The 21,434-nt window shown below is 48.4% G+C and overlaps 4 protein-coding genes across 5 annotated transcripts in view; 1 reads left to right on the forward strand and 3 right to left on the reverse strand.

The window, feature by feature from the left end:
* Positions 1-3,012, reverse strand: part of LOC311363253 (WD repeat-containing protein 91-like) — an 8,953-nt gene extending 5,941 nt beyond the window's left edge. The window contains exons 1-5 of the mRNA XM_084483223.1: positions 2,695-3,012; positions 2,320-2,358; positions 1,924-2,112; positions 1,163-1,318; positions 490-603 (exon numbers count right to left, since the gene is read on the reverse strand). Coding sequence (XP_084339349.1) covers positions 490-603; positions 1,163-1,318; positions 1,924-2,112; positions 2,320-2,358; positions 2,695-2,790 — 594 coding nt within the window. The 5' untranslated portion in view covers positions 2,791-3,012. The remainder of the gene's footprint in view (positions 1-489; positions 604-1,162; positions 1,319-1,923; positions 2,113-2,319; positions 2,359-2,694) is intronic.
* Positions 3,013-3,587: 575 nt separating this feature from the next.
* On the forward strand, positions 3,588-5,537 carry LOC311363459 (uncharacterized protein). Its single transcript, XM_084483408.1, has 2 exons — positions 3,588-4,459; positions 4,578-5,537. The coding sequence occupies exons 1-2, from the start codon at positions 3,884-3,886 to the stop codon at positions 4,662-4,664; spliced, it is 663 nt and encodes a 220-aa protein (XP_084339534.1). The 5' UTR covers positions 3,588-3,883; the 3' UTR covers positions 4,665-5,537.
* Positions 5,538-5,864: 327 nt separating this feature from the next.
* LOC311363009 (WD repeat-containing protein 91-like) lies at positions 5,865-17,016 on the reverse strand. 2 transcript variants are annotated; one of them, XM_084482928.1, is made up of 18 exons: positions 16,990-17,016; positions 16,264-16,464; positions 15,453-15,632; positions 14,227-14,434; positions 13,575-13,657; positions 12,321-12,445; positions 11,740-11,956; positions 11,447-11,614; positions 10,903-11,093; positions 10,355-10,409; positions 9,818-9,913; positions 9,540-9,634; positions 9,109-9,268; positions 8,406-8,508; positions 7,598-7,710; positions 7,275-7,382; positions 6,864-6,953; positions 5,865-6,280 (listed from the first exon to the last, which is right to left on the reverse strand). In XM_084482928.1, the coding sequence occupies exons 2-18, from the start codon at positions 16,384-16,386 to the stop codon at positions 6,098-6,100; spliced, it is 2,298 nt and encodes a 765-aa protein (XP_084339054.1). In that variant the 5' UTR covers positions 16,387-16,464; positions 16,990-17,016; the 3' UTR covers positions 5,865-6,097. The 2 variants fall into 2 exon arrangements, with proteins under 2 accessions (XP_084339054.1, XP_084339055.1); XM_084482929.1 differs by lacking the exon at positions 16,990-17,016 and adding an exon at positions 16,823-16,931.
* Positions 17,017-17,481: 465 nt separating this feature from the next.
* On the reverse strand, positions 17,482-21,148 carry cUnh18orf54 (chromosome Un C18orf54 homolog). Its single transcript, XM_084483224.1, is given in 10 exon segments — positions 17,482-17,828; positions 18,061-18,199; positions 18,278-18,517; positions 18,629-18,698; positions 19,032-19,128; positions 19,511-19,681; positions 19,935-19,989; positions 19,991-20,113; positions 20,571-20,726; positions 21,105-21,148. Coding segments are annotated over 9 exon segments (1,299 nt in total). The 5' UTR covers positions 20,682-20,726; positions 21,105-21,148; the 3' UTR covers positions 17,482-17,535.
* Positions 21,149-21,434: the final 286 nt, after the last annotated feature.

Consider the following 21,434-nt stretch of genomic DNA (forward strand, 5'->3'; position numbering starts at 1 on the left):
ATGACCCTCTTTCAAGGTATGAAAGCTGACAGTATCTAAGCTCTGGAAAATATCACACACAACATTTGGTTTTCAACTTTAGGCCATACAATGAGCCCTGCGAATGTTTAAAGGCAGTCCGGAGTCCAATGTAACTATTGTATCGTCTGCATAAAGATAAACCTTAGCTGTACACATGCTTCCTAATGTTTTATGTACAATTTGAAATCAAGGCATTGTGTAACTGAAATGTAGTGATTGCATTATTATTCAAAGTGTTGTTATTCTTAAATACCCAGAGCTGAGTCCTCTGTAATCTGTGTGATTACACTCTTATTCCATGTAATATCGTGCGTCAATATCGGTTAATCATTTTGCTTGAAGGAAACGTTTGAAAGTTTATCTTTCCGCAAAATTGGGGACCAAGCGCGCCTGGCGTTCTCTGTTGCGTCATATCGACATCATAGTGACGGTGTAGTGGACCGTGAGTCACCTGCGATAGGCCCCGGCCCGCCGCCCGTAGGGCAGGCCGGTGGGGGGGGCCAGGCGGCGGTCTGCGCTGGGGGCTAACCGCAGGGGGGCGTGCCACAGATAGCCCCCACTCCTCTGGTAGAGCAGCACCACCTGGAGGGAGACACACTCACTTATAGATATAGAGAGAGAGAGAGGGGGGGAGAGAGAGAGAGAGAGGGGAGAGAGAGAGAGAGAGAGAGAGAGAGAGAGAGAGAGAGAGAGAGAGAGAGAGAGAGAGAGAGAGAGAGAGAGAGAGAGAGAGGGGAGAGAGAGAGAGAGAGAGCGAGCGAGGGGGGAGAGAGAGAGAGGGGGGGGGAGAGAGAGAGAGTGAGGGGGGAGAGAGAGAGGGGGGGAGAGAGAGAGAGAGAGAGCGAGGGGAGAGAGAGAGAGAAAGAGAGAGCGAGGGGAGAGAGAGAGAGAGAAAGAGAGAGAGGAGAGAGAGAGAGCGAGGGGAGAGAGAGAGAGAGAGCGAGCGAGGGGGGAGAGAGAGAGAGAGAGAGCGAGGGGAGAGAGAGAGAGAGAGAGCGAGCGAGGGGGGAGAGAGAGAGAGAGAGAGTGAGGGGGGGAGAGAGAGAGAGAGCGAGCGAGGGGAGAGAGAGAGAGAAAGAGAGAGCGAGGGGAGAGAGAGAGAGAAAGAGAGAGAGAGAGAGGAGAGAGAGAGAGAGTATACCTGGACGATGTGACCATGGGTCGAGCGGAACAGGAAGTGCAGAGGGATCTGGGCTGCCGACAGCTCCGCCCCTTCCTCCAGCAGCCGGGGGTCGTGACCTCGCACCTGCTCCACCTCCAGGCCCTTCTGACTGGCTGCCGTGGCAACAGCCTGCCGCTGCGCAACCAATAGGATCATTATGGTATGGCTACAATAAGTTACCATGAAGTGAAGACAACATTTATGGTCATTTATTGTACAGTTACAGAAGAGTTGTGGTTGAGTTATTTTGAAATAATGGTAAAGTTATGGTAAAGTTATGATAAAGTTATGGTAAAGTTATGATAAAGTTATGGTAAAGTTATGATAAAGTTATGGTAAAGTTATGATAAAGTTATGGTAAAGTTATGGTAAAGTTATGATAAAGTTATGGTAAAGTTATGATAAAGTTATGGTAAAGTTATGGTAAAGTTATGATAAAGTTATGGTAAAGTTATGGTAAAGTTTGTATATGTGTACATCTTTTGTAATATTCTTGCATGTAATAGCTATAAGTTCTCCACATGTTGGGCTGAATCAACATGACAGAAGCTGCAGAGTGAGCTCACATAACTCCATCAGCGTGGTCGTATGAGGAGTGGGTACATCACTAAAGTCTGGTAGTGGCGCTACCAGACGCTAACAGCTAATAGCTAATATCAAGCATTTTCTTGGCATTAAGAGGCCATTCCACAGTATAATACTAATCCTGATACTAATAGTGGGTATGACTGTCCACTCACGTCGTACTTCCAGTGGTCGGCGATGGCGGCGAAGGCGGTGACCGGCCTCCCTGTGCACAGGAAGCTGCAGCCACGCCCCCCGCCCTCTGGCCCGCCCGACCGGCCAATCAGAGACAGCGCCGCTGGGTCGGCCAGGAAGATGGGCAGGGCCAGCTTGCGGGCCACAGCCATCACACGCCTCAGCGCTTCCTGTGTGGAGAGGAGGACGTACGTCACGTGACCACACCGTTAAAGGTCCCGGGACGCGCCACCAGGCGTGGTGTGATTGGCCGTTACAAGCCGCCCCTTATGACAGACCAACAGACATCTAAACAGACAGAAAGACAGGCAGATGGACATCGAGACAGACGGGTAGACAAAGACAGAGTCAGACAGACAGGTAGACAGGTGACTCACCCATTGATTGTCCTTCTGCCGTGAAGTGCTTCCTCCATTCTATTATAAATACATTAAAATAGAAAAGAAAAGACCAGAACTTGATACATACACACCAACATGACATCACATCATCCACCATGATATCACAATGTCCACCATGACATCACAACATCCATCATGACATCACAACGTCCACCATGACATCATAACGTCCACCATGACATCACAACGTCCACCATGACATCACAACGTCCACCATGACACTATATACAGTGTCATGGTGGACGTTATGATGTCATGTGGACGTTATAACGTCCACATGACATCACAACGTCCACCATGACATCACAACGTCCACCATGACATCATAACCACGGGGGTCCACGTGCTCACCGACGACTGGCGGTAGTAGTAGACCTGGAAGAGGAGGAAGGCGGAGCTGGCCGCCGCCAGCACCGCGAGGAGGCCGGTCTTGTTCAGCCGCGGCATCGGCCCCGTGCCCCGGGAGGCGCGCTCCTCCCGCCGGCCCTGCTGGATCCGGTAACCGTGGCGACACTACGGCACCGCACGAGCGGCTGTGATCGATACGGTCCGGAGGCTTCGTCTGCTGGTTTGTTTGTGATTTGATTGTTCATTTGTTTACTTGTTTGTTTCGCCGACCAAGAACGCGGCATTGTTGTGTGGAGATCTGAGTGTTGAACAGCTCATAGTACACCCATGTTGGCGATAACAAAATATTAGAACTGCGCATGCGCTTGGCGGGTGTGTTGACGATCGTCCGCGCGCTTCCGTGTCGCGCGCGTCGTATTGAAACCGCTTTCAAGATAAAAGTCCCCGTGTATACTGCGTGATTTCTCCCCGATACCAATGTGTTGCACTGATGACTAATATATATATATATATATATATATATATATATAAATATATATATATATATATATATATAATTTTATACTATAAATAGATTGCATGTAATATATTTATTTTGTATAGTTGTCAGAAGCTGTCAGAATACTTTTCTTACATAGAAAAAAGTATTCTGACAGCTTCTGACAGCGTGACAGCGTGACAGCTATGAGTCATATCAGATATCGGTTTCGGACCAAATATCACATCGTTGTTCTTGTTGTCAGTCTGATAGATGGATGGATGGATGGATGGATGTATTTGTTGTTGTCTTCGATCTGAGTGATGTCGACGGTGTGCAGAGGGGGACTTTTATTTTTTTAAATCGGGGTGCACCGGAAGAGACTCTTCCCAATAGTGACGGAAGTGACACCAGAAGTGAAAGGTAGCACCTTCTCGCGAGCCAGGAGATCAACACACAACAACAACAACACCGACCGACCCCAACCCGCCGCTAACCCACCGCCCTGTGGCGGAATGCACGACCGCAGCGCTGCGCCCCAGGTCACGACAGCGCACTACGATATAAACACGCGCCCTCGTTCCCCTTTCCGCGCCTCCTCGTTCCACCGCGTGCGTTTTGTTTTCTCCGCGTCTATGATCGCCGTCTGCGCCCCGCGCTCGCGCTCTTGAATGAAGGATTAAGGCCCTGTCCGCAAGAGCCACACAAACAAAGATGGAGAGTTTGTACAAGCGCAAGGTCTTCGCGTCGATGCGCAAGACCAAGGCGGCGGAGTCCAAGCGGAAACGGCAGATCGGGCTTCCCGCCTCCATCCTGGACGACAGCGACGAGGGCTCGTTCGGCAGCACGAGCAGCAGCAGCGGCAGCGGCGACAGCGGCAGCGGCGACAGCGGCAGCAGCGGCTCCGAGTATCGCGGCAGTAGCGCGGCGGCAGAGAGCGGCGAGACGGGGGGGACGTCGAGTGACGATAGTCGCGCCGTCGCGCGCAAGCGTAAGCGCTCCTTTATCGCCGATAAAGACGACAGCTCTTCCAGCAGCGACACGAGCGACCCGAAAAAGGCCGATGGCGAACGCGACGTCAAGCGCAAAGTGCAGCCCAAGAAGCGCATTCGCCTGCGCAGGCCCGAGTCCGACTCGGACGTGGACGCGGTAGCGGAGCGGGAGCAGAGGCGGAAGCGAGCGGCGGAGGCGAAGGAGACGGCGGCCAAGCGCAAAGAGCGGCACGGCAAACTGCTCGCGCTCTCCAGACGCATGAAGTCACGCACGCGCGACGCCAGGCGCAGAGGCAAGGTGGGTAAAAGAGGCTGATAATAGTATAATAATAATAATAATATAATAATAATAATACCAATGGTGATCAGTGTTTTTTATGTATGTATTACATATCTTTTATATTTTACTAATCCAGGAGGGTGAGGATGGATCAAGTGACGAAGATGAGGACGAGGACGAGGAGACAACAAAGGTGGTCGCTACCGGCAACGGCAGCGCATAGCTCCACCAACCCCAGCAGAGGAAGAGGAAGAGGCTTTTACTTTTTCTGTTTTCAGGGTTTCTGACTTCCTGCGGGACGGACATTAGATTAGACTTAACCAGATCAGCCCAAGAGCATCAGGTGACCCCAGACAGTTCAGAGAGAACTAAAACTAAAACATGAAAGGACTCATTAGGTTGTTCTCATCATTACTGTTACAACCAAAAGACGACATTACAGTCCGACGTCATGGTTTTGTGATATCATACAATGAGGTCAAAGCTTTGTGATATTTCTCATTGTTTATTTGATCAGTCAGTCAGTCAGTCCATCCGTCGCTTTGCTTTCTAACTTCATAACGAAGTTCTAATGTCATGAAAACATACATTTTAGAAAAAAAAAAAAAAAAACTAATTAAGAATCTTTTTTTAATTGGATGTGAGAAGCGTGGTTGGGCGAGGCTGTTGGTTTCCGTGGTTGCAGTGAGGTCTTTTTTTGAGGCCAATGCGTTTTCCTATTGGCTATTGACCCTTACTAGTATTAGTATGGAACAAGCACACACCTGGACGACGACGTCAGTGTTCTGACTCCGCCTCCTAACCCGCCGGCCCCGCCCCCTTTTTAAACACCATTTTGACAGTTGGTTTCCTGAAGGGAATCTTGTACATGTGGCCATTTTGGACAGCTGTAAATAAATAAGAACAATCAATATATATTGTATTGCACACGTCTTTTGGGTTTGCTGATGTTTCTCCGCTTTAACCTTTGTTTATATACATCCACTTGTCACGAGACCAACTTGTGCAGGTGGCAGAGTTTCAGTAACTGTTTTTGACGCTCTCTCTCTGTTGATTTTAACGCTAGTCATTTTGTGCTACATTATAACTGAATACAAGCGACCACCACTTTGGACAATTGTACAACAATAAAACTAAATTGAAACATCACCATTTGCGTTTTTCCTGGTCTTGCTAGTAATGATAAAATACATCTGTATTTACCATAGTTCAGTTAAGTATATGTAGAAACTATTAATAAAAAAAAGCCAGTGGTCAGGCCAAAAAACACCTCAAAGAGAAGGAAGCAGCTAAACTTTGTTTTTCTATATGACCATATAAGGAGGTAGGGGCGGGGCTCTGGGAGTGGCTAAAGATCCCCGTTGGGTGGAGTCAAACTAAAAACGGCCATATATGGACAACCAAAAACAAACACTCCCACTGCTCTCTTCAGATTGATTTATTCATATTCCTCAGACGTACATACACGCTAACGCTAATGCTAGTTAAGACAGGCGGCAAGAGCTCGGCAGGGGCTCGTAGGACACGCTAACTAGGCTAATGCTTAGCACGCTAACGCCGAGTCAGCTGACCTCCAGGGGCCGGGAGGAGTGCGCCGCCGCCGCGCGTGATTAGCCTCGCCATGCTAATGCTAACGCTAATGCTAACCACGCTAGGTCAGCCGGACTTGTGGGCCAGCAGCGTGCTCACGCGGATGCGGCCGTCCATGGAGGCGGTGAGGCAGGTGCCGCAGTCCAGCGCCGAGCTCCAGTCCAGCGTCACCACGGGCGACCGGTGTCCGCCCAGCGACAGGGAGGCCTGCTCCTCCAGGGCCCCGCCCCCGGCCTCGCCGTTGGTCAGCTTCACGGCGGGGAGGAGACGTGGAAGAGGAGAGAGAGAGAGAGTTTAGCAGCTGGGGGGCGTCCGAGACAGGATGGAGCTTCTCGGAAAAAAGTTGTAGCATGACGCCACAACACAACGTGGCTCATGTCTTACACAACACGGCTCGTTATAGCGCCTATGAACGAGGACAGGACTCAAAACGTATCTCAGAGTTGGCATGGGTCGTAACAAGCCTTCCTAGCGCCAGGTGAGAGGGTGAGTGTGAGAGGGTGAGGGTGAGGGTGAGAGGGTGAGTGAGAGAGGGTGAGAGTGAGTGTGAGAGGGTTAGGGTGAGAGGGTGAGTGTGAGAGGGTGAGGGTGAGTGTGAGTGGGAGAGGGTGAGGGTGAGTGTGAGAGGGTGAGTGTGAGAGGGTGAGGGTGAGAGGGTGAGAGGGTGAGTGTGAGAGGGTGAGTGTGAGAGGGTGAGAGTGAGAGGGTGAGTGTGAGAGGGTGAGGGTGAGTGTGAGAGGGGGTGAGGGTGAGGGTGAGAGGGTGAGGGTGAGTGTGAGAGGGGGTGAGGGTGAGGGTGAGAGGGTGAGGGGGTGAGTGTGAGAGGGTGTACCTTGTAGATCAGTCCCCCGTGAGCCGAGCAGGTCAACACGTGGCGGCCCTCCGAGTCGAAGGCGAAGAGACGACCCCTCGGTACCTGGACCTGCCCAACATGGAGGACACGTTATACCAGCTGGACCTGCCCAACATGGAGGACACGTTATACCAGCTGGACCTGCCCAACATGGAGGACACGTTATACCAGCTGGACCTGCCCAACATGGAGGACACGTTATACCAGCTGGACCTGCCCAACATGGAGGACACGTTATACCAGCTGGACCTGCCCAACATGGAGGACACGTTATACCAGCTGGACCTGCCCAACATGGAGGACACGTTATACCACCTGGACCTGCCCAACATGGAGGACACGTTATACCAGCTGGACCTGCCCAACATGGAGGCCGTGTCTATAACGTACCTGCTTGTATCCACTGTAGCCCGACAGAACAAAGGGCCCTGTTGCATCCTGGGACAGCTGCTGCTCCGACTGCTTCACGCCACAGCGGTGGATGTTCCACTGGACGAACTGCACACACACACACACACACACACACACACACACACACACACACACACACACACACACACACACACACACACACACACACACACACACACACACACACAGTTGCTTGGATATACACTCATTAGTGGGAGTGTCTTAATGTGTGTGTGTGTGTGTGTGTGTGTGTGTGTGTGTGTGTGTGTGTGTGTGTGAGTGTGTGTGAGGGCGTGGCCCACCTTGCGGTCCTCCCCGACGCTGTAGACGGCGTTCTCGTCGTAGCTGAACTCCACGCTGTACACCTCTCCGTCGTGAGCCTTCCAGCTCATAGCGCTCTCACAGCGCTGCATGTCTGACACAGCATGTAGCATGTTAGCCACGTGTAGCATGGTGTAGCATGTTAGCCACATGTAGCATGGTGTAGCATGTTAGCCACATGTAGCATGGTGTAGCATGTTAGCCACATGTAGCATGGTGTAGCATGTTAGCCACATGTAGCATGGTGTAGCATGTGAGCCACATGTAGCATGGTGTAGCATGTTAGCCACATGTAGCATGGTGTAGCATGTGAGCCACATGTAGCATGGTGTAGCATGTTAGCCACATGTAGCATGGTGTAGCATGTTAGCCACATGTAGCATGGTGTAGCATGTTAGCCACATGTAGCATGGTGTAGCATGTTAGCCACATGTAGCATGGTGTAGCATGTTAGCCACATGTAGCATGTTGTAGCATGTTAGCCACATGTAGCATGTTGTAGCATGGTGTAGCATGTTAGCCACATGTAGCATGGTGTAGCATGTTAGCCATATGTAGCATGGTGTAGCATGTTAGCCACATGTAGCATGGTGTAGCATGTTAGCCACATGTAGCATGGTGTAGCATGTTAGCCACATGTAGCATGTTGTAGCATGTTAGCCACATGTAGCATGTTGTAGCATCTCTATCTGCAGTGCATGGTGGCTAGTGTAGTAACATGCCTGATAATGATGTAGAACTGTAACCAGTCACAGCGTGTTAGCCAGACGTAGCGTGTGAGTTTCTTACCAAACAGCCGTATGACTCCGTCAGCCCCTCCGCTCACCAGCAGGTTCCCGTTGTGGTTGAACGACGAGCAGTTGATGGCAGCAGACTCAGAATCTAATGACAGCTGAACACAACAGAACGCTACAGTGAGCTCTATGAGGGAGACAGTGAGCTCTATGAGGGAGACAGTGAGCTCTATGAGGGAGACAGTACGCTCTATGAGGGAGACAGTGAGCTCTATGAGGGAGACAGTGAGCTCTATGAGGGAGACAGTGAGCTCTATGAGGGAGACAGTGAGCTCTATGAGGGAGACAGTGAGCTCTACTATCTAGCTCTACTCGGGATACATAGTTAGATATATTAGTGTTTAATCATTTTTTTCTATTAGGGAAAGTAAATGATCTACAAGAGATGAAGTTTGTCTTTTTTATTAATCAATCTAAGTTTATCTGCCATGAGACTAGTAGCTAGCCGTTTGTTGACAGTTATTCGATAACGTTTTAAACAAAAGACTTAGTATACTTAGTTTAGTATACTTAGTGTACATAGTATAGTATAGTATACTTAGTGTACATAGTATAGTATACTTAGTGTACATAGTAATGAAATGATACGTAGTGGAGGACAGTGAGTCTCTCATCCCGTGTGGGACATTAGTTTAAGTATTATTCATATTTGGACTGCTTCCTGTTTGAGTGTGTGAGCACTTCCTGCGGCGGTGTACCTGCTGTTTGACAGTCTTGGTATCCCAGAGCAACAGGCGGCCGGTCGCCGTGGATACGGAGGGGCGGGGCCCCGTGGCGGGGGGGACACCAGCGGAGGCAGCGGTCGCAGCGGAACAGACGAACGACGAGCCGCTAGGACTGCAGGCCAGGGACAGGATACTGGAGAGAGCGAGAGAGATAGAGAGAGAGAGAGAGAGAGAGAGAGACACACAGAGAGAGAGAGAGAGAGACACAGAGAGAGAGAGAGAGAGACACAGAGAGAGAGAGAGAGAGAGAGAGAGAGAGAGAGACATTAGACACATAGAACTATAGATATAGAGAGGAAGAGACACTCCATTCAGACATATATAAATAGAAATATAGAGAGCATATAGAACTATAGATATCGATAGACAGACATACAGACAGACAGACAGACAGACAGACGTACCGAGGGTGTGTGTCATCAATCGTCATCTCATAAAGATTCTTCTTTGCTTCCGTGTCGTAAAGTCTGACGGTTCCAACAGCGCTGCCTAGTAACAGCTACACACACACACACACACACACACACACCAAATGTAATGCTAAGGCTAATCATATTAATAACTTTGTCAGGACCACTTGGCTCGAGTAGAGCTGACATAAACAGGGAGACCACGCTGATTTAAAGGTAGAACAAATATTTGTTCTTCTAACCCTAACAAATATAAAGAGAGAGAAACCTACCAGTCGGTCAGGCTTGCTCGCCCATTCCAGAGACAGCAAAGGGAACTTGGACATGATGGTCGCTTTGGTCTGCATGACGGGGTTAAACGACCACACCTAAAAACACACGGTCAACTTTACAATGTCATCAATTTCACTCTTTTTTCGTGATCATCTTCAGCAGTCAGAAGGTACTACTAGGAGGAGTCAGAATGTCCTTCTCACTACTGGCCCCTCTGGCGGGTAAGTGAACTGCAGCCTGCTCAAGCTAACGCAGTCAGAGTGCGAGCTCCGTGGGTCGAGACAATAACAATCATCCACTAACGATAGTTAGAATAGTTCATATATGTAAACATTCAAATAAAAAGTTATAAAAGAAAATAAATTTCTTAGATGTGACTAATATATTATAAATAACCACGGCTGTTTTACACAATGGAGAGAATCGAGGAAGGGCATAAAGTTAAATTACAAACTGTTCATATATTGTCAGTTTAAAGCGATATATGCATGAAGAAAAAAAACATGTTTTCATATTTATTATGAATATGGTGTTACCTTGACAACACCGTCAACGTCCAAACTAGCCACCCGACGACCTGAAACATCAACCCTGGAGAAAGAGAGCAAGAGATGATGGGTAGTGTAGTCTCTACCTAGTGCATGCTGGGTAGTGTAGTCTACCTGCAGTGCATGATGGGTAGTGTAGTCTACCTGCAGTGCATGATGGGTAGTGTAGTCTCTACCTGCAGTGCATGATGGGTAGTGTAGTCTACCTGCAGTGCATGATGGGTAGTGTAGTCTACCTGCAGTGCATGATGGGTAGTGTAGTCTACCTGCAGTGCATGATGGGTAGTGTAGTCTACCTGCAGTGCATGATGGGTAGTGTAGTCTACCTGCAGTGCATGATGGGTAGTGTAGTCTACCTGCAGTGCATGATGGGTAGTGTAGTCTACCTGCAGTGCATGCTGGGTAGTGTAGTCTACCTGCAGTGCATGATGGGTAGTGTAGTCTACCTGCAGTGCATGCTGGGTAGTGTAGTCTACCTGCAGTGCATGATGGGTAGTGTAGTCTACCTGCAGTGCATGCTGGGTAGTGTAGTCTACCTGCAGTGCATGATGGAGGAGTGGTGCTCGCTGTACTCTTCTTGGCTCAACTTGATGAAGGGCGGCTCAGAGGAAGCCCCGCCCCCTTCCGTCTCAAGCCCCGCCCCTCTTGTGGTTGAGGAAGAGGAGGAGTCAGGAAGCGCGTCATCGCAGGGGGCGGAGTCCACCGCGTCGGCCTCGCCCGCGTCGGCCTTCAGGAGCAGAACTTTGATTTAACCTCAAATTAAAGAATGGGTCCGTTTAGAGTGACCCCGCTGCTACTGGTCACATGCTAACACATCCTAACAGTCGAGGAGGGAGGGGGGGGGTACATGCCAACTTGGTTATACTTTTGTTTTTACTTTTGTTTTCCAACCTTTTGTTTTGGCGTAATAATGAGCGCTGTTGTCAACCTGTCAATCTAAATCAACCGCTGGCTGGACTGAGCTCCACGCGTTCAAACACACCGTAGCATGAAGCTACAAAGCTTCATGCTACGGTGTGTTTGAACGCGTCCTATTGGCTGAAACCCAGTAAGTGGGCGTGATGGAGACAGGAAGCGTACCGTCGTTGGGGGCGGTTTGGAGAAGAGCTCCTTGCGCTCCTTCTCGTGGTCCTGATGGCGTCTCTGCCGGGGGTGGGAGGGGCCAGCCTGGTCGCTCGGCAGCGGAGCTGGCTGCTGATTGGCCGACGAGGTGGACTTGACTGACGTTGGATCCTTGGACTTTGTTCCCTAAAACAGAACAGAACAGAATATTTACAACGTAACCATGGGGATAACACGGCCCCATCTTCTCTAAAACTCTCAAAATTTAAATCACAAAGTGTTGGAATTCCAGCTGGCTCTTCAAGTCTCACCTGATTGGCTGTGCAGGACTCCTTCCGGCCCAGGCTGCTCTGATTGGGTGAGGAGGAGGAGGAGGCGGGGCCAGGCTGGGTGCTCCTGGCCGGGGCGCTGCTGCGCTTCGCCTGCGGGAGGAACGTCGAGAAGAAGTTCCGGGAGGAGGGGCTAGCCGCCGCCACCGAGCTAACACCGCTAGCTAGCGACGCGGCGCGCTGACTGGAGATCAAGTCTCTGAGAGAGAGAGAGAGAGAGAGAGAGAGAGAGAGAGAGAGAGAGAGAGAGAGAGAGAGATTTAGTATTGGCGATAGGTAATATTAACAAATTAATATATATTTATCTAAAGGTAATATTATATGAATATATTTCATATTGACTATACGGTAACATGAACAAATTAATATATATTTAGTATGACTATGGCAATATTAACATATACTTGGAGTTGACTTTAGGTTATATTAATGTTATAATTATATTAATGTATGAAGTATTGACTACGGGTAATAGTAACAAATGAATATGTATTTAGTCTTCACCATGGGTCATGTTAATAAATGTTATTGACTACAGCTTCTATTAACAGGTGAACACTCACAGCTCGCTGTCCCCGAGCCGGTCCATGTGCTGGACGTAGGGCGGCAGCTTGTGCTGGACCCGGCTCTCCATGGGGCCCTGGGGGTCCTGGACGGCCGCGCGGCCCGAGCTCTGCTGCGCAAACAGCTGAGAGACAGTCAGGTTAAAACTGGTTAAAACTAACCCACATTAAGGTTAAACTAACCCACATTAAGGCTAAAACTAACCCACATCAAGGTTAAACTAACCCACATTAAGGTTAAACTAACCCACATTAAGGTTAAACTAACCCACATTAAGGCTAAAACTAACCCTCATTAAGGTTAAACTAACCCACATTAAGGTTAAAACTAACCCACATTAAGGTTAAACTAACCCACATTAAGGTTAAAACTAACCCACATTAAGGCTAAAACTAACCCACATTAAGGTTAAAACTAACCCACATTAAGGCTAAACTAACCCACATTAAGGTTAGAACTAACCCACATTAAGGCTAAACTAACCCACATTAAGGTTAAAACTAACCCACATTAAGGTTAAACTAACCCACATTAAGGTTAAACTAACCCACATTAAGGTTAAAACTAACCCACATTAAGGTTAAAACTAACCCACATTAAGGTTAAAACTAACCCACATTAAGGTTAAACTAACCCACATTAAGGCTAAACTAACCCACATTAAGGTTAAACTAACCCACATTAAGGCTAAAACTAACCCACATTAAGGTTAAAACTAACCCACATTAAGGTTAAACTAACCCACATTAAGGTTAAAACTAACCCACATTAAGGTTAAAACTAACCCACATTAAGGTTAAACTAACCCACATTAAGGCTAAACTAACCCACATTAAGGTTAAAACTAACCCACATTAAGGTTAAAACTAACCCACATTAAGGTTAAACTAACCCACATTAAGGCTAAAACTAACCCACATTAAGGCTAAACTAACCCACATTAAGGTTAAAACTAACCCACATTAAGGTTAAACTAACCCACATTAAGGCTAAAACTAACCCACATTAAGGTTAAAACTAACCCACATTAAGGTTAAAACTAACCCACATTAAGGCTAAAACTAACCCACATTAAGGTTAAAACTAACCCACATTAAGGTTAAAACTAACCCACATTAAGGCTAAAACTAACCCACAATATTAAAGGTAAAAAAAAGCAAAAACAAAATGACGGTTCAAAATGAACCCGGACATCAGGGTTAGTCATGCTTAGTTGAAATAGTGCTACGTCGCTATGCTAACGCTAGCCTCACCATCTGCCGTAGCTGCTGGTTCTCCTCTGCTAGCACGCTGGTGTGCTGCAGCTCGGCGTCAAAGCTAAGCAGCGCTGGCTGGGGTGAGGGAGGAGTCAAGGAGAGGAACTGGGAACGCTGGGAAATCTAAGTACTGGTTTCTACAACAGAGACGACGAAGAGAGACGAGGACGAGAGGAAGAGAGCGAAAAGAAAGAAAGGAGAACCAATAGCATAGTATTTTATATTTTGATTTCACTAGGCCCACCTTATTATTGTTTTCTTTAACTTGCTTTAACTTTAACTTTATTTAACTTTCTTTTACTGTGCAATGTACATTTTCTATGGCAGAAACCTTTATGCTAACTCATTAGCATCAAGGACATGCCAACGATGCTGACTCGTGAGCATCAGTGATTAGCTACCTGTGCTAACTCATAACCACAGGAGGATATGCACACTGTGCGCGTTAGCAGCTAGGATGTGGTAACTATGTGGTCACTATGTGGTAACTATGTGGTAACTATGTGGTCACTATGTGGTCACTATGTGGTAACTATGTGGTCACTATGTGGTAACTATGTGGTCACTATGTGGTCACTATGTGGTAACTATGTGGTCACTATGTGGTCACTATGTGGTCACTATGCAGACTTGTTAGCACCAAGGATATGCATGCACTGGAACAGCGCGGACAGGAAGTTGTGCAGGGACACCAGGAAGGTGTCGGTCCACTGGCGGGAGAAGTAGAGCGCGAAGGCGGGGTTCTGCTCCGGGGCGACGATGAAGGGGAGAGCGAACCAATCACGCCACTCCGCGGCCCCCTGAAGCTCCGCCCCCATTCGCTGGAAGAACTCCTGCGTCTTGTCCTGGTTCCCCTTCTGGGAAATACACGACATGGATCACGTTAACAACATCAACGTTAATATAACAGTGGCTCTAATAATAACATCCTTCTGGAGAGTTGAGGACGTTAACGGAGGCGTGACGCTCCTCGTGACGATTCAGCGGTTCTCGTCGATGGATCTTGATGCATCTCAAAGTATTGCGTTCTCCCTTTTCGTTGTTACTGCACATGGCCACGTTTTTATCAGTGAACACTTGCGGTCGTTAATGTAGTTTAAATTTTTTTTTAGACGTTAGAAAGATATTGGACAGTCCCACTCTGAATCACAGTAGTGACGCGAGGCGGGAGCTAAAGACGGCCTTGGCAGCCCTCCTCTCTCCAGCCAGCGTGGGTCAAACGGTGGGTGGTAGTAACAACGTCCCCGGTCCTGACCTAGAGCCATATCACAGCCACCATGGACTGTTCCAGAAGGCCTCATTACATTTCCAAACTCCTAATTATGTTCAGTCACTGCGTCGACGCCCATTCGTCCACGCCGTGAATCCAGAAAGGTCTACACCTCAGAACATCATTATGAATCATATGAACCATATTAATATGAATCATATGATTAATCATAATGCCCCTCTGCACGATGCAGAACAGTAGTTTATTACCACTAGGCCTACATATATATATATATATATATATATATATATATATGTACTGTACATACATATATGTACAGTACATATATATGTATAAATATATATACACTGTACATACATATATGTACAGTACATATATATATATATACTGTACATACATATATGTACAGTACATATATATGTATAAATATATATACACTGTACATCCATACATGTACAGTACATATATATATATAAATATATATACACTGTACATACATATATGTACAGTACATATATATGTATAAATATATATACACTGTACATACATACATGTACAGTACATATATATATATATATATAAATATATATACACTGTACATACATATATGTCACTGGGTGTGTTTGTTTGTGTATGGCGCCGACCTGAATGGCGTTGACCACATAGTAGCGGTACAGGCTAGTGGTTAGCTTAGCGACGGCGGGCGCGTAGCCCTCCTGCAGGCGGGAGAAGAGGCGTCGCTCCAGGTGACCCCAGTAGTCACGCAGCGCCGGCAGGTCAAAGGTCAGGACCAGCTGGAGCAGCTGCTCCACGATGCGGTCGACCTGCGGACAGAGAGAGAGGACAGGAAGGAGGGTTTGGAGGGCGGACGGAGAACAGGAAGTAGGGGGGCGGGGTCACAGGGGAGCCGGCCCCGAAAGAAAAACAAATGCAAAACGGGACGCCTGAGTCCTCGGTGCAACGCGCTGCAAGCCTTTCACACGCGTGTCCCCTCGGGTATTATAAAGTACACAACACGTAGGAAGCAGTACTCTGTTGTATCAGAAAGTACACAACACGTAGGAAGCAGTACTCTGTTGTATCAGAAAGTACACAACACGTAGGAAGCAGTACTCCTTGTACCAGAAGATGGCAGATTGCGATGTTCCCCTTTTAGTGTATATCAGAGAGAGAGAGAGAGAGAGAGAGAGAGAGAGAGAGAGAGAGAGAGAGAGAGAGAGAGAGAGAGAGAGAGAGAGAGAGAGAGAGAGAGAGAGACAGAGAGAGACAGAGAGAGAGAACGAGAGAGAGAGAGAGGAGAGAGAGAGACAGAGAGAGACAGAGAGAGAGAGCGAGAGAGAGAGAGAGGGGAGAGAGAGACAGAGAGAGAGAGCGAGAGAGAGAGAGAGACAGAGAGAGAGACAGAGGAGAGAGAGACAGAGAGACAGAGCGAGTCAGACAGGAAGTGCCGCCCACCCTGAGGCCTCGCTCGCGGTCCGCTTTGATCTCCGTGTCCAGGTGTCTGAGGGCGGAGCTGAAGCCGCGGTACGTCAGGTACTCCCTGACCAGCTCGTCCGTCCGCTCCACGGCCGACGACATGACCTCTTGACCTCTGAGCCTGCCCTGGACCGCCGCGTCGACCTCGTTGCTTGATGGATGGATGAGGTTTAAGACGACCTTTTTACACACGCACACACGCGCACACACACACACACACACACACACACACACTGATGATCACCCCCTGATTCAGTTATAAGGGATGAATGTGAAATAACCTTACAGGGCGCACACACAAAACCTGTGTTCCGTTTGACGTTATTAACAAGACTTCAGATTACGACACCAACTACAATAATAACATCTTAATAACAACACGGCTGTTTACAATCGACATCAACACACGCAGTCCTTCAACACATTTAGCTTTGCAGTTATGTTATAGATGTTGTATTGTGCGTGTTCGTGTGTGTTACAAGTGTATGTGCTGTCATGTGTTCACTTGTATTTCAAAGGTTTGCACATGAAGTTAAACCTCGTCTCTCGGGTGGATAACGGACTGGGGTGAACGGGTGAATAATGGACTAGGTTCGACTCTAGGTCCGCCCGGGAAACGTTCACGTACACGACTGTTCGGAGTGGATGAGTGGATGAGTGAGACTTTAGTCCACTTCGGGGCAATAAAGTGAACATTTCACCTACCGACTTGTGTTCCGTGTTTTGTTGGGTCTCGCCTCGCTTCTTGGTCACATGATCTGACATCTGACACGTGACCACACCGTGCTGCTATCACATGGTCTGGTCACATGACTTTACATTTAACCCTGCTGCCCATTATAACCACAACGTATACATCATGAACATGTTTTGCATCTTAAAATACCACTCTACGATTGTATATAAATATATAAATATACAAATATATATTAATATATATAAATCATATGGTTTTTAGACCATATGGTGAAAATCATGATTCACCAGTCATATAATATGCAACAAATCTATTTAACATTAACATTTTAAATAAAACTACCTGAAAATTTTGGACAATTAAAATAAATATAGTCTGTCAACCTCTCAAGTTTCAGGTGATAAATGTTCACGCACAGATTGGATTAGTGGCAGGGTGATGAAATATATAACCATATATTTATTTATTATTAACAACATGTATATTATACAAACAATATATACAAGGTACAGTGTGACAAAATATCAGATCATTGAGGAAATGCTTTTTTTACTTTAGTCCAAGGAACTCAATAAATCACCAATGGACATCCTGGGGGCGTGGCCCGTGTGGGCGTGTCCCATGGGGGCGTGGCCTGTGGGGGCGTGTCCTGTGTGGGCGTGTCCCGTGTGGGCATATCCTGTGCCGGCCAATAGGAGGCGGTGCCCGTCGACTGCCTCCGGACTGACAGCTGGCGTATGGTCTGATAGGAGGGACACAGAGAGCAGCTCCTCCTCCTGCTCCTCCTCCTCCTCCTCCCCCCCGGGGAGTTGGTCCAACCAGGCGGGGGCCTGGGGGGGCGTCGACCCTGAAGACAAACAATCTTTGTCTTTAGGGTTGTTGATTGTTTGTCCCTAAAGACAAACAATCAACAACCAGACTCAACCCTCAATAAATACTCAATAATTAAATACAAAATAATAATAATAGAATAACTAAACCCTGAAGATCATTTCCTTTCCATGATGAACTTAGTTGCAGTTATAGGACGGCATCACTGACGTACGTTCTGATTGTTTGTTTATAAAATGATCTTTAACCTGCTTTTTCCCAGAATCCCCATGGGCTCCCAGCCAGCTGGCCATCCATTGGCTGCTGCGGGTGGGCGTGGTCATAGGGCAGGTGGGCGTGGCCATACGGTGGATGGGCGTGTCCATACTGCGGGTGGGCGTGGTCATACTGGGGGTGGGCGTGACCATATGGCATATGGGCGTGGCCATAGTTGGGGTGGGCGTGGCCGTACTGGGGGTGGGCGTGGCCGTACTGGGGGTGGGCGTGGCCGTACTGGGGGTGGGCGTGGCCGTACTGGGGGTGGGCCATGGTGTTCAGGTCGTGGGGTGACCTGAGAACGTGAGCTTGGAGGTGGGAGGATTTGACAGAGTGGGCGTGTCCAGGGGGCTGGTTACTGTGGCGATAGGAGGCGGAGCCTAGGTCTCGGAAAGAGTCGGCTAAGTGGGCGGACCTGAGGCGGTCTGCACCAATCACTGGTCCTGCAGACTGGAGAAGAGGAGGTGATTTGTCAGTTCATAAAAACACTGTCTCATAATAAAGAATGAACTGAATATACGATTATCTTCCATAACATAATATGTTCTGCATTGTTTTCACCTGGGAGTGCTGGAGTCGGGTCACTTCCTGTCTGCTGAGACACTTCCTGTCCATGTCGTCCCTCCTCCACCTGCAGGACAGAGACACACGTTACAGGGAGTGGAACCCCCAACCCTGCAGCGTCGGTGCCTTGCTCTACCCTCTGGTCTACAGGGAGTGGAACCCCCAACCCTGCAGCGTCGGTGCCTTGCTCTACCCTCTGGTCTACAGGGAGTGGAACCCCCAACCCTGCAGCGTCGGTGCCTTGCTCTACCCTCTGGTCTACAGGGAGTGGAACCCCCAACCCTGCAGCGTCGGTGCCTTGCTCTACCCTCTGGTCTACAGGGAGTGGAACCCCCAACCCTGCAGCGTCGGTGCCTTGCTCTACCCTCTGGTCTACAGGGAGTGGAACCCGCAGCCCTACTTGGTTGATGTCGGCGAGGGGGCGTGGCTTCGGTCCCTGGCCCCGCCCAGTGGGCTGAGGCTGTTGCCAGGGCGACAGAGGGAGCGGTGACGGAGGTCTGTGGAGGGCATGGAGGTCTTTTATTATCATGTTATATTCATATTCATTACAGATTATATTCATATTTAAAGTGATGGACTACAACAAAAAACACCGTCTACATCTAATTACGTTACTATGTGCACTAAGCGTCACACAATTATGTTCCATGAAATCCATTGAAAGCTGACGTCATTTTCAGTAAATCCGTTTTCCTTCTATTCCTTAAAGCAGATTAAGTGTTGCCAAAACCACACTGGATACATCACATCCCTCTGTGATACAATAGGGTTATTTAACGTTTTGAGATCCCTTTAAATAATACATATATGATATTACATCATATTTGGTAACAAAATAAGGGTATGAAGTAACGAGTAGGAGGAGAGTTAAAGCCCCACCAGCGAGGTAGGCGGTGGTCTTGGTCACCGGCAGTGAGCCGTCACTAGGGATGGCCAGAAGTTCCTCCGTTGTCAAATCTGCCTCGCCTCCGTCGGCACGGCAACGCAGAGAGGTGGTTGCCGGGAGCGACAGGAAGCCCAGCTCTGTGTCTGTCAGCAGCTCGCTGAGGACTGGGGGCGAAGGGAACGATGACCAGAGGGTGACGTCACGTTTAATCCGCCTGTAGTCCATTCAGCAGCATACCATTCTAGTTCGGTCATGATTGATTATTCATTATTGAGAATGATTTTAGAAAATAACAGAAAAATCACAGGCTCTGCGCACACCAGAATCTTCTTTATAAATAATCGATTGACGTTTCCATAACCTCTTCATGACACCATCTGTTACGTTACAACCCCCCCAGCAGGAGGCCCACCTCACCGTCTCTGTTGCGCGGGGGCCCAGGCGGTGGGGGCCGGCCCGGCGGGGGGGGGGGCGGTGTCCGGCGGCAGCAGGTCTAGCCGGGGCCCCGTGGAGCGGGCCAGGGCCCTGGGGGCCAGACGCCACCGCTCAAAATCAGCGATGTAGGCGTCCAGCGCCGCCGACGCCGAGGCAAACTCCTACGAGATGAACAGACGGGCGGTGAACCAGTGGACGCATCAACCAGCCTGTCACACAACCAGTCGGGGCAGGGGCAGAGCTGGGGTTACGGGGGTTACTGTTCAGTTCCTTTTGGGGCGGGGTTTGGTCGGGTCAAAGCCAAATCAAACGTGTGCATCCTGCACATATGCAGAGAGTCATGTCAGTCATTTAACGTACTTTAGTGTAATGCAGGCAGAAGATCCCAGTCAGGTCAGGTCAGGGTACGTGACAGCGGTTCACCTCAGTGGACAGTGCGGTGGGCCAGGTTAGGGTTAGGGTTGAGTTAGGGTTAGGTTAGGGTTAGGTCAGGGTTGAGTTAGGGTTGAGTGAGGTCAGGGTTAGGTCAGGTTAGGGTTGGGTTAGGGTTAGGTTAGGGTTGAGTTAGGTTAGGATTAGGTCAGGGTTGAGTGAGGTCAGGTAGGTTAAGATGTCCACCTGGTCTCCACAGCGGACGGTGCGGTGGGCGGGGGGCAGGTGTCCGCTGCAGGACATCAGCGTGGTGACGGTGGACCCGGGGCTCACAGGACGCTCCCCGCCCCAATCCATCGGTCAGAGGTCAAAGTTCAGCCGCTGCGCTCACACTCTCATCACCTGTTTGAACATCTGTGTTTTCATCATCTAAGACAAACAATGTTTAATAGTGACTGCGTTTAGGATAGGGATGTATATTTACAGATATCATAGTATGTAGTTACAATATACGTTAGTAACCACTACGTAACGTTACAACTACATTACAGGATATATGTATACATATACATTGTTTATATCATGTAAGACAGCAGAGAGGATCAACATTACAAAATGTATAGTGTGAAATAGAGAGGCTTCAGCACGCTGCAAGCAAACGGTTTACAGATTTAAATATCTTAACAAGAACAAGAAGCGGATTTGATTGTAATAGTTTGTAGGAAGGCGGTCAAACACGTTAGATTCACTCTGGCTGTGGTCGTAAGAAAGTAAACAAACCTCAGCAGCAGAGACGGCGCCTAGAAACTCAGAGGAAATTCAAGACCGCCACACTGGTGACGCAGCTGGGTGAACGGCGCCCTGATTGGTGCGCTGCCACCGTGATGCGTTCACAACAACTGGGAAGATCATCGGTTCCCGAAATTGTCGCTTCCTTGTTTGTTGTTTGATTCCCGCAAGCTTTTATCCAAACAATCCAACAATAATCATACTCCGCGTCCGCATCATTCGTAACTTTAAAAGCAGTTTAACTGGGAAACATCAATATAACACAACAAAAATCTCAAATCTAAATCTAAATATATATGTAGAAGAAAAGAATAATAAAAA

The sequence above is a fragment of the Micromesistius poutassou genome (assembly GCF_964030765.1).
Source record: "Micromesistius poutassou genome assembly, chromosome: 18".
Classification (NCBI taxonomy): domain Eukaryota; kingdom Metazoa; phylum Chordata; class Actinopteri; order Gadiformes; family Gadidae; genus Micromesistius; species Micromesistius poutassou.